General features: G+C 41.1%; 1 protein-coding gene across 2 annotated transcripts; it reads left to right on the top strand.

The window, feature by feature from the left end:
• Positions 1-186: 186 nt before the first annotated feature.
• znf281b (zinc finger protein 281b) lies at positions 187-10,989 on the top strand. Of its 2 annotated transcripts, none has more exons than XM_028029992.1 (7): positions 187-338; positions 3,147-3,673; positions 3,808-3,921; positions 4,766-4,889; positions 6,012-6,095; positions 6,192-6,310; positions 6,908-10,989. In XM_028029992.1, exons 2-7 carry the CDS (start codon positions 3,221-3,223, stop codon positions 8,519-8,521), a joined length of 2,508 nt encoding a protein of 835 aa, XP_027885793.1. In that variant the 5' UTR covers positions 187-338; positions 3,147-3,220; the 3' UTR covers positions 8,522-10,989. The 2 variants fall into 2 exon arrangements, with proteins under 2 accessions (XP_027885793.1, XP_027885794.1); XM_028029993.1 differs by lacking the exon at positions 187-338 and adding an exon at positions 445-623.
• The last annotated feature ends 343 nt before the right edge of the window (positions 10,990-11,332 follow it).

The following is an 11,332-nucleotide window of genomic DNA, read 5'->3' as shown; positions in this document are numbered from 1 at the left end:
AGTTAATTTGAGAACTTGATGACAAAACTGTGCTGATTAGTTACAAAAATTGACGCAGTTGACTTCAGTCTTAAAAACAAGACACATTTATGGAGTATTAAATCTCAACTTCAATTCTCTCTGTCTGTATTAAACTTGTTCAGTGAACACCTCAGACCTCCACAACCTTCGCCTGTCTCCTCTCACGACCCGTCCTCTGCACCCATAATTCCCCGCTCCGGGACAAGATGGAAGAAAGCAGCGACCGCCGGAGAACAATGTTTTGGCAATAAAACCCCGTCAGCGGCGAATACGGAGAGAATATAGGCACGTTTGAAACCAGCTGCGGTCATGTGTAGGTGAGTGGGAGGCTAAACTGGATTTTGTTTGTGTCGAGCGTGGCGCCTTTTGTCGAGATTTAGGCGAACAATTGCGTGGCTAAGCGCAAACAGGAGATGCACGGAGTCGCAGCATCATTGTTTCTGTTGCATGGGCCCTAATGCGGCTTTCAGACGGGGCAGCTAAGGAGCTAACCTGCTAGCTCGTGGCGGCTTGATTGTTATAAACACAACTCCCACTTGCCGAAGTGAGTAGTGTTATTCTGCTCGGTGTTTTAGAGCGCAAAGCTACTCGGAGCCCAAACGGTAATGAATATTTCGCTGGTTGGGGCTTGGTTGGATTTATCCGCTGGTAATTACAGCCTAAAGTTAGCTATCAATAAATAGAGCGCCAGGGCTGCGAGCAGCCAGACAGATTTGATTTCACGGGCGTCATCAAAGCTGGGGAATTGGAGAATGAGCACTACGTGCCGCAGACATAATTTCAAAGCAAACGTGCTATTTCACCCATTTAAAAAATTAATAAATAAGCCACTATTTTCCCCGGTTTGTTCAGCTAATCTCTGACTTGTATACTATTGTTTTCTCAATGGGTTAATAAACGTGTGAATCGCATTAAATCACGAGTCCTATTTTAGCTTTAGCTAGCTTAGTAGCAACTCCAGGTAACATGCTAAAACGTTACAATGTCGATTTTAAATTGATTTTATAGACTACATTTAGATATATATATGGTGTATTTATTTTTAAAGTTATCCCTGGCTCATTTGAACGATATAAATTGGTTTTGGGGGTGAATGGATTAGGTTGTTTTGGTTGAGGACGCAGAGATGCTTTGATTGTCTCATTGTAGCACGCTAACTATGCTAACTAGCTGGCTAACTATTATGCATCACAAAAGCTCATCCGTTTTCTGTTGAATGCGGCGTCGCGTAGCCAAATGGTCAGCAGGTCTAGACTAAACAATAAATTTTTACGTCGACTTTTCCTCTCTACGTGTTTAGCTACACGTCTCACTCAAAGCGACCGGAATGCGCCTGTCTAATATAACCCCGAAATGTATCCCCAGATTTGACCTAAATATTGTTTTGTTTTAGGGCAAGTGGGCTGAAGCGATTAAACTGCGAGCGTTATCTAGTCAGCCTCTTGACCTTTTGCGTTTATATATAAGTTTCAGTTATAAGTGACTTGTTTTTGCTTCTTTCAAAGTGCGAAAACAAAAGGGATGCGTGTTTAAAAGCTCTATCAATACCAATCATATTTTGGCTACGGTCCAAATCACATGTGGTGCTGAATTTGAAACAATACGAGATGGATTAAACGACTCGGATGTTTTGTCTTGCTCTACGTCATTTTAATTAAGAGACGTTACTTTAAAGCTTCTATTTAATAATAAATACAAATGTATTTATTCTGTGTGCAAAGCTTGACATTTTGTACTGTCACATAATGCAGCTAGATAGTGCCACTTCTACATGTATGGTTATGTGATATCTTATTTCATAAGGTGTTTTAGCATTTACATTGTATGTATTTAAAAAGCAAACATACATTAGTAAATATTTTTGAGGTTTTGCGTTTATTCCATTGTGATGATCAGGCCTGGGTATCTACTATTTACACAATGAAGGTCGTTTCAGCTTTTATTTTCATTTTTATCAGTATTTTAAATTAAGAGCTGCACAATAAATTAAACTGACATTGCAGTCACTGTTGCAAACAGTGATAGTCACATAGTGATTACTTGTTAGGCAACCATATTTAATTTCATTTATTATATCCTTGCCAATAATATCCCTGGCCAGTTAAATTGACTTCACTGCTCTGGAAGCCTAAGCCAGAAGAAGGTTGAGGTCTATATTGGTTACACTGCAATAATACACAGTCATAATAACACTGTAATTACTTGTTTTTTCCTTATATTATGTTCCCTGAGATGTCTTTTTTTAGAGATCTGTGGCTAATTTTCAATCTATAGTTTTTATTGCTCTTTAACTCACCAATAAAACATTTATCTGTAATAACTACAATCCACATTTCATCTATCTCACCTCCCGTGAGTGGCTATTATTAAAAAGAGCGTGAGACACTACATTTTTAAAGAGAAAACTGGACATTTTAGGCTACTTGAGCCTCTTATTAGCAGTTAGCATGAGCAGCTTTACCAAAACAGCAGTCTGTGTGTAGTCCTTAGTGAGCCATGCCTTAACTTTGCTCTATTCTGTTTATACTTATTATTTTCTTAAAGTCTTGTTCTCTCTTGCAAACAAGAACTGACTACAGGGTGTTGGAGGGGCGGGGGGGGACAAACACTAAAAAAGAATTTCTTTTTAAAAAGCTTGTGGCATCTCTGTTTGATAAAATATCAGATTTTTAGTATCCTGCTGACTGGTTGGTTAGGGTGCTAATCAAGGGCTAATCAAGAGCTAATCAAGCTGAAAAATCATCTGATTTAAATCACTAGCTGTGTCGTGGTGCGTCTCTAATTGTGACTTTGCTCCAGTCATGATCGGATGTGTTTCAGTGGTCTAAGCAAAAGAGATTGCATTTGAGATTAGGAGTTAAAAATATATGAGATTTGTCAATAGTTCGCTTTCTTTACATTGTTTTTTTTTTTTGTCACACAGGTGTCTGTTTTGACTTATTCTATTTTTTTCACAAAACAGAGGACTTTATTTTTTACGTACTTCCTTTAAATAACCGAAATGCTTGCAATTTGAGGTGCTAAGAGCTCAACTAATGAAAATGTTGCTTTCAATTTTGTTTTCTGTATTTGTCATATCTGTTTTTATTAAGTCTTTTATTTTTTTTGTCTGTTGTCTATTCCAGAATGGTCTCCTCCTGCATTCCTCACTAGATTAATTACCCTCCTTCTCCCCCCTGGCACAAAGTAAATCAACACCATGAGTATTATTCAAGACAAGTTAGGCAATGAGTTTCTGCGCAATGGAGGCATGGACCCCAATTTCGCTCCAGGTATGCTTATGTTCAGCCACTTACCGCCGGTCACCAGCTTCACGCGGCTGGCATCGCAGTCGGTCATCGGCGAGCTTCCCCAAGAGATGATTCTGAAAAAAGAACGAGATTCGCCGCCGGAACACCAAGGCCCCATCGCTGCCAGCACGGGCGGCTTCCTCCACAGCATGGGCATTAAGCAGGAGCGGCTGAGCGAGCTGGACTATCGGATGCCCCTCTATAGCGGGGGCGGAGGAATAGGGGTCAACTGTCCTGGAGGGGGCACGGGGAAGAGCAGCACTGACATGCCCGACATGTCGTTCGGCAACCAGCACCAAAATCACCAGAACATGCTACTGCATGACCTTAGCCTCAGCAATGTTCGCTCCTTGGGAGAACAGGTAAGCTGCAGCAGCAGTTCTGGCTTTAAATAATAATATTCTCTTCTGTGGTTCTTCTTTTCTATTCAGGAGTAATATAAATGTGCTTTCTTAATAAAAAAAAAAGAAACGCCTGCTTTTGTTTCTCTTTTCAGATGCCTGGAAGACCAGGTAAAGAGCCAAAAGAGTCCTCAGGTAGAAGAGGCCGGAGGAGCAATGGGGATGGGCAAGGAGGCAAAGCACGGAGGAAACGCAATGATCCGTCAAAGGTTAATTCCTGAGCTTTTCCCTTAACGCAATTAAAGCTTACCTGAAAAGGAACTGAGATTTTCAAACAAAAATCTAGACTCAGAACGGTGATGGTTCTGAGTCTAGAAAGATCCATCCATCCATCCATCCATTTTCTGTTCATCCCTAATGGGGTCGGGAGGGTTGCTGGTGCCTATCTCCAGCTACGTTCCGGGCGGGAGGCGGGGTTCACCCTGGACAGGTCGCCAGTCTGTCGCAGGGCAACACAAAGACATACAGGACAAACAACCATGCACACACACACACACTCACCCCTAGGGAGAATTTAGATAGACCAATTAACCTAACAGTCATGTTTTTGGACTGTGGGAGGAAGCCGGAGTACCCGGAGAGAACCCACGCATGCACAGGGAGAACGTGCAAACTCCATGCAGAAAGACCCCGGGCCGGGAATCGAACCCAGGACCTTCTTGCTGCAAGGCAACAGTGCTACCAACTGCAAGATCCATTTCAATTAAAGGTGTCAGTTTATGGAACAACCTTGACATTGAGATAAAACAATTTAAAACTCTTTCTGCATTTAAAGAAATTTGAAAATCATTCTAATGAAGTGACATGGCATTGATGTTTGTTGTGTACTTTTTTTTTGTTTATTTAGAATATTCCTATAACAGCCTTCTAAGTCGAGTAGCTAATTTCAGATAAAAGTTTAAACTTCTTTCTGCTTGTTTTTAATTCATGATTTCTTTTACTAATTATGAACCATTCATGTTCATTATTGAGTGAATGAAATAAAAAATTAAATTAAAATGAAAGCGTTTACAAGAAGAAGAAAAAAAACCTATGTTTTTGTATTTTCTCTAGGCTATGATGTTGGATGGGGACGGAGCCTGCCTTTCCCCAAACTCAAAACCACATATCTGTGAGCACTGCAACGCTGCTTTCCGCAGCTCCTACCACTTACGTAGACATGTGCTCATACACACAGGTGAGACTTCCTCTTCTTTATTTCATCTCTTCTTTATTGCGATGAAACAAACACTAAAAAAGATTTTCTTTTTGAAAAGCTTGTAGCATCACTGTTTGATAAAATATCAGATGTGTGAATGAAATAAAAAAATTAAATGAAAGTATTTACAAGAAGATACTTGTAAATACTTTCAAGAACTTTGCAACTGTTCTTGCAGTGTAAGAACTGTAAGAATATTGCAGTTCTTACACTGCAATATTTATCAGGTCTTGTATTTAAAAGATATAGGAGCTACAGAGAAAACATTCAGATGAACAGCAGATGAAAGAAATTGAGTCACTGTCCCTGATCTGTTAGAGGCTGCTAGATTTGATAGTAAACTGGTTAGGACCATAATAACAGAGTTTGATCATAAAAAGCAAGCTGTCTGCTCATAACACTTTGTATTTCTGCGATAAAAGTCTGTAGCCGTCACTTGGAACCAGACATGCAGTGATGACTCAGTCGTTACTCACGTGTTTCTCATCATCTTAGTCACTCTCTTTGCTGGGAAATCTTAATTTGATTATTTGAATCTGACCTCATAAAAGGTTTAAAGGATTAGTCACACTTTTAGTTTTGACATTATGTCCATTTCTGTGCTAAAGTCTTTTACCACCAATATTTTTTAATTTATTCCAAATCAGCTCTAATGACTCCAACTAAAAAAACAAAAGGCATTTTTAGAAATATTTTGTTTATTTTGGTTATGGTTAGTTTATTATTCAGTTGATGTGTATTTATTCATGATGTTTGCTTAACATAACAAAAATGGACATAAATATGCAAATTTGACTCTGGTAAAATGTCTATGATCTTCATATCTGATTTTCTATTTTTTGCCCATATAAATTGACAAATTTAAATCAACTAATGTGCTGCTTTTATATTTAAATCCTACAAGCCAAAGAATCTTCCAAGATGACAAGTCAAATGTTGCACCTATCGCTTTTAAAAAATATTCCAGTTTGAGTAATACAAAAATACCTGTGAAATTTCAATTCTCTTTGCAAAAATATGTCCTTTTTTTTCTTTGGTTTTAGCCTGTTATTTGGTCTTATTTTATGTTGTGTGCAAATGTTTTTGTTCTTGATTGTACAGGTGAGAGGCCTTTCCGTTGTAGTCAATGTAACATGAGCTTCATTCAGAAATACCTTCTTCAGCGGCATGAGAAAATTCACAGCGGTGAGTCAGTTATCTAATTTAGTGAGCTGTATTGCTTCATGCCATGATCTTAGCTGAAATAATCGATTCTGACACTGCTGCTGTTATCGTTCACAGGGGAAAAACCTTTCAGCTGTGACCAGTGTAACATGCGCTTTATCCAGAAGTACCACATGGAGCGACACAAAAGGACACACAGCGGCGAGAAGCCTTACCGCTGCGATACATGCCAACAGGTAATATACTTCCATATTTTCTGTTCTTAAAGGCCCAGTATTACGTAAAATCTACTTTTATTCATTTAAAAAAAATGTTGTTCCCTCATCAAAAACATACTTTGATTATTTATGCATGTTTGAGAAATCCTTTAATCTCCCATTGCAACCTTTCATCTGTCCAAAACATGACTTTCCCACTCAGCTCCTTCAGACTAGCCAGCAGCTATTAGCAAACAGCTGGTGGAACAGAGCATCAGCTGAGCTCATTATGCGAGCTATTTCTGAGTGCAGTGCTGGTAAAACGAATGTTAAAGGGTTAATAGAGGAGCCATGTTGTGATGACTTCCTGTTGGAGGCCAAATTTCAAGGCGTTAAATTACTAAGTCAAATTTCTTTCAAGCTATATTTGATACATACAGCATTTTTATCACTGATGTTAACATGGTTACTTAATTATACTATAAAATTATACTATGTTGATGTGAAACACATAATACTGCCTTTTTAAATGCTAAGTTTTGATGTTTCTTAGGCTAGTTTGTTGAATCATTTAGTTTTATTCATTATTATTTTTTGTTTTCATGTCTAAACTTAGTCTTATTTTGTTTCTTTCAGTTTTTCTCAAGAACAGACCGGTTACTGAAGCACAAACGGACTTGTGGAGAAGCCATAAAAAAGGGTCTAGATCCAAGCATGCTGGAGCTCAGTGAAGCAGAGCTAGGCCAAGGCAGCTATTCACTCTCTCAGGGAAACTCAACCACCTCTGGACGTAAGAGGGCAAAGTCCAAAAACGGTGAAGGTGGCGAACGCAAGAAGAAAAAGAATGCCCCAGCAGCAGCATCGTCTGGGGCCATGGCCCGCGACCTGGGCCTGCAGGACTTCAGCATGGAGCACCCCTCAGGCTCTGATCCCACCATGCAGGGACGCACCCCCAAACTGGTCTTCAAGAAAACTGGACGCAAAGGGCTAGACAAGGGCCTCCTGTCCCTGGAAGATGGTGCTGATGGGCAGAAACTGTTGGGCCAGAAGCCGGACACCATGGATCACGTGGATGGTTCTGCCCTTGACAACATGACTCTACTCCAGGGACCTGGGGGCAGCAAACCCGGTCCCACCACCAGCAGCAACTACGACGATGCAATGCAGTTTGTCAAAAAGCGGCGCTATCTCCACGTGGTCAACAACGACTACGGCGCCGGCTCGCTTCACATGACGTCCCAGGGTAACAACGTGATCCAGGGTTCCCTGGGGCCCGAACCCACTCTGGCCATGCTGGACTCCTCGCCGCTGGAACTCAAACACGACAAATCAGGCATTCCAGACGAGGTGCTGCAAAGCCTGCTCGACCATTACAGCCATAAGCCAGAGGGAACCCACCACGATGTGACCTTCGACCTGTCGGACCACCCGCACCACGTGGACCTCCAGCCAGCAGCGCCCGTCACCCCGGAACTGGAAGACGATTCCCCCCACGGCGGCGACAAAACGGCGGTAATGAGCGAGTACTCGAAGTTCCTCCTTCAGGCCTTGGAGCGCACCAGCCATAGTGGGCCCTTCCCCAGCCTCGGCCCGACGGGTCCCTTCCCTCTTCTGTCCAGCAGCTCCAGCCCTACGGGGCCCCTGTTCTCTGACAAGCACGCGTACAGCACCTCGCCTCTGGATTGTGGCTACCCGCCTGCGGTCTCCTCTCCTCTGCCCATTGCCCCGCCTTCGTCGGCTTCCTCTTCGTCGTCCTCCAAGTCCCACTACGGGATGTTAGTGGGGTCCCCCTCTCAGGCGGCCTACCACCTCACCCTGGAGTCCACCAGCCACCAACAGCTGACTCCGTCTCGGGAGCTGACCGAGCAGCTGGAGAAGCAGCACTCCCCAGGGACCTTCACCCTACCGCCCCAGGAGCTGACCGCCACAGCCGAGGGCGCCAAGGGGCCACAGTCCAAGGCCGGAGGGAGCGTGGCGGGCTCCAACGGCTCCACCTACCCCGACCTGTCCCCGCTTAACCCCCCTAAAGAAACCACGTACCAGATCGAGAACTTCGCCCAGGCCTTCGGCTCCCAATTCAAGTCCGGCCGGCGGACCCCTCTGAGCTACGGCAGCGACCCGGGAGCAGAGGTGGAACACAGAATACGGACTCCGGTGTCAGAATTCTCAGGGTATACCAGCTTGTTAGCTGATGTCAGTGAGCCAGTGAGTACAGGATCAAAAACCCCGACAAGCCAAAGTTTCAGATAAGGGTCAGACGAGGTGAAGCCTGTAAGCGGGGCCATTTTTTGTTCTTTTTTTTGGTCGCTGTCCACCCGGCCCCCGCACTCGCTCCAATTTAGTTCCTGTAGCAAAGTTTTTGTTTTTATGAACACTGCCATTAAATGTTAATACAAAATGACCAGGGAGGGTCTTCTATGGCCTCAAAATGCAATTTTTTAAGATATTCTAATTTTTATCATGTAGTCGCCTATGTTTTTGTTTAAGAGTAGTGATTTTTGATATGAACGTATCGTAGATTTAAATGTAATTTAAAAAAAAATGTTTAGAGGGTAGCTATTAACTTGCTTGTTTTATTTTTTTCCTCCTTTTTCTGATCTATTTGTGATTTTTTTTTTTTTACCTATCATACCATTGTAAAGTAATAAATAATGTTGATGATTTCAATAATAATAACATTGTGTCAGGGAAAGGCCCAGAATTCAAATGGCAAAAAAAGTATATATTGTCTGTTACAAGAAACATATAAACTCAGGAAAATAGGCGAAATTGTGTAATAAGACTTTGTATTATGAGATGCAATTAGCACAGTTTTTACAGGCGTATTTTGAGACTACAAAGCTTTTTTCTTGTCTTATTTAGTTTTTTATTTTGTTACTTGTCAGAACAACAAAATTTACAATACACGGTAATGTTCGGTTTGTACTGCGCATAGCTTTGTCGAGATTATGGTACTGTTGTCTCAATGTGAAGACAGCCACGTCTACATGAATTTCTATCAGCTGTAGCAGCCCGCTGCGTTTCACGTGGCACGCTTTTTTAAAAAGACATTTCAACATTACTGAGTATTGTAGCATCAGGTGACTCATTTCTATCCAGAAGTAGCTGCAGGATGTGACGAGCCTCAGACAGTAATCTTTTTATCATGCTGTTTAGTGTTTTTTTTTTTTTTTAAAACAAGTCACCACTTTTCTACTCCACTCCTTGCTGTTCCTGTTTTTGTGTCAATGGAATCAAACAAGCACTTTTTTAAACAAATCATTGGAAACAACAATAACCCATTCAATTTGCATATGTGATACGTGATTATTATGCTAATGGTTATTGCTATTTTTTAAGAGGAGAAAACTGTGAATGGGGAGGGAGGGCGGGTTAACGGGGGGGGTCGGCCGAGTGATTTGTAAAGGGCGGCTGTGGGCATTTAAGCGTATTTTTGTTGCTTTTTTTATTTTAAAGGGTAGAACATGGGATGGGTGGGACTTCCTTTTTTTCTTTTTTTGATTTTGTTTTACGGTTTTTCGGGTGTTGTTGTAAAAAGATGATTTGCCATAATGTTTGTTATTCAATATTTTGAGAGTACCTCTTTGTATTTAAGTGTTTTTGAGAGTCGGGCTGACATGCTGGATCCCTTATATCGGTATGTTGGTTGCATACCCAAACCCTTCTATTTATTTACCAATAGCGTCACTCAAACAAACTCTGTAGCAGATCCTTTTAGGCAAATAATCACGGACCTACACCAAATCCCTCCTCTTTCTTTTTCCTTTTCTTTTCTTTTTTTTCCCCCTCGAGTCAAAAGAAACGCAGTCCAGAAACAAAGTTAAGTTCAATCCACCTCCCCAACCCAAAATGCAGCCCTGCACTCACAAGAATAAACAATGGCCTTCTTTGTCTTCCTTGGCTAAAGCCAATCTGTCCGGCAGCCAGGGTTGATATTTAATTTAGTTGATTTCCTGTGAGCAGTCGCCCCCTCCCATTCCCTTTCCCACGTCTGTGAGCGCCACAGCTTCACCGGAGACTTCGAAGCTGCTCAGATCAAACGGAACAAAGACCGACTGACCAGCAACTTCACTCCAAACACACTATGCTTTCAAAGAGACAAAAAAAAAAAACGAGTGAATGAGATGGAGGGGAGAGGGAAAAAAAAGACAAAAAGATTGACCTAAATATACCTCATATCATTAAAGCGTTAAAAAAAAAAAAAAGCAGGGACACGCGTTTTATGTATGTAGTGGACATATTTGTAGTATAGGTTCGACATATTGTATAATCATTTAACACTGCCTGTGTTTACAATTTTAGAGCAAACAACTCATCAAAATGCAAATGTATTATTTTTGTTTTCTGTAAAAAAAAATAATAAAAAATACCATCCACGCCAAGCAGTGTTGAATTATAGATGCCTCATAGAACATTCATTCTCCTCATTATATCCCTTATTTTTGTTACTTGCCATAATGTGTTTTGATATGATCTCTAGAAGGATATTGTTTACAAAAATGTACAAAAACACTAAAAATCTGTTTTGTTTTTCCAGTATGCATGAAAACATTTTGTATGGATTTATTTCTGTCACCTCAATACCAAATTTTTGTAGCAGATGCCCCGCAGTTCCTTTGTCTTATTCGTTCTAGTCCCCTTGTGTTATGATTTCCCAGGCTATACCTGTTATTGAGATGAACGGATTAGAGAAGCCAATAAAACTTTTTGTTACTAAAGTTGTGCGTGATGTGTTTTTTCTTCTTCTTTCTCATAAGAGGTTTGTTTTGTAGAAGAAGCATTCAGATAAATCTGAACTGGAAGTTGTTTACATCCCTTGAAGATTTAGGTGTAAAGTTATTTAACTTTACTAAAATGTAACGTGGTCCAGAAAGAGGCTCAACGTAAATCTGAAGAGGAAGCTAAAGATTAGGGTTATGGTAAGGGTAGGTTTTGGCGCTCACCACAAAATGAATGGAAATTAATATATTTTTTCCCCCCCAAATAGTTACTTTGGACAGACTTTGCACGTCTCACTCCATAAGTGTCTCTAGTCCTTTTTATTTTTAAGACCAGCTGAGA

The sequence above is a fragment of the Xiphophorus couchianus genome, chromosome 10, assembly GCF_001444195.1.
Source record: "Xiphophorus couchianus chromosome 10, X_couchianus-1.0, whole genome shotgun sequence".
NCBI classification, from domain to species: domain Eukaryota; kingdom Metazoa; phylum Chordata; class Actinopteri; order Cyprinodontiformes; family Poeciliidae; genus Xiphophorus; species Xiphophorus couchianus.
This window is presented reverse-complemented; position numbering and strand designations above follow the sequence as displayed.

Bases quoted from the DNA above. Each gene is read 5' to 3' on its own strand.
- znf281b (XM_028029992.1), top strand. From the start codon at position 3,221: ATGAGTATTATTCAAGACAAGTTAGGCAATGAGTTTCTGCGCAATGGA. The intron at 3,674-3,807 runs GTAAGCTGCAGC...TTCTCTTTTCAG, and splicing joins TTCGCTCCTTGGGAGAACAG to ATGCCTGGAAGACCAGGTAA. The intron at 3,922-4,765 runs GTTAATTCCTGA...TATTTTCTCTAG, and splicing joins AACGCAATGATCCGTCAAAG to GCTATGATGTTGGATGGGGA.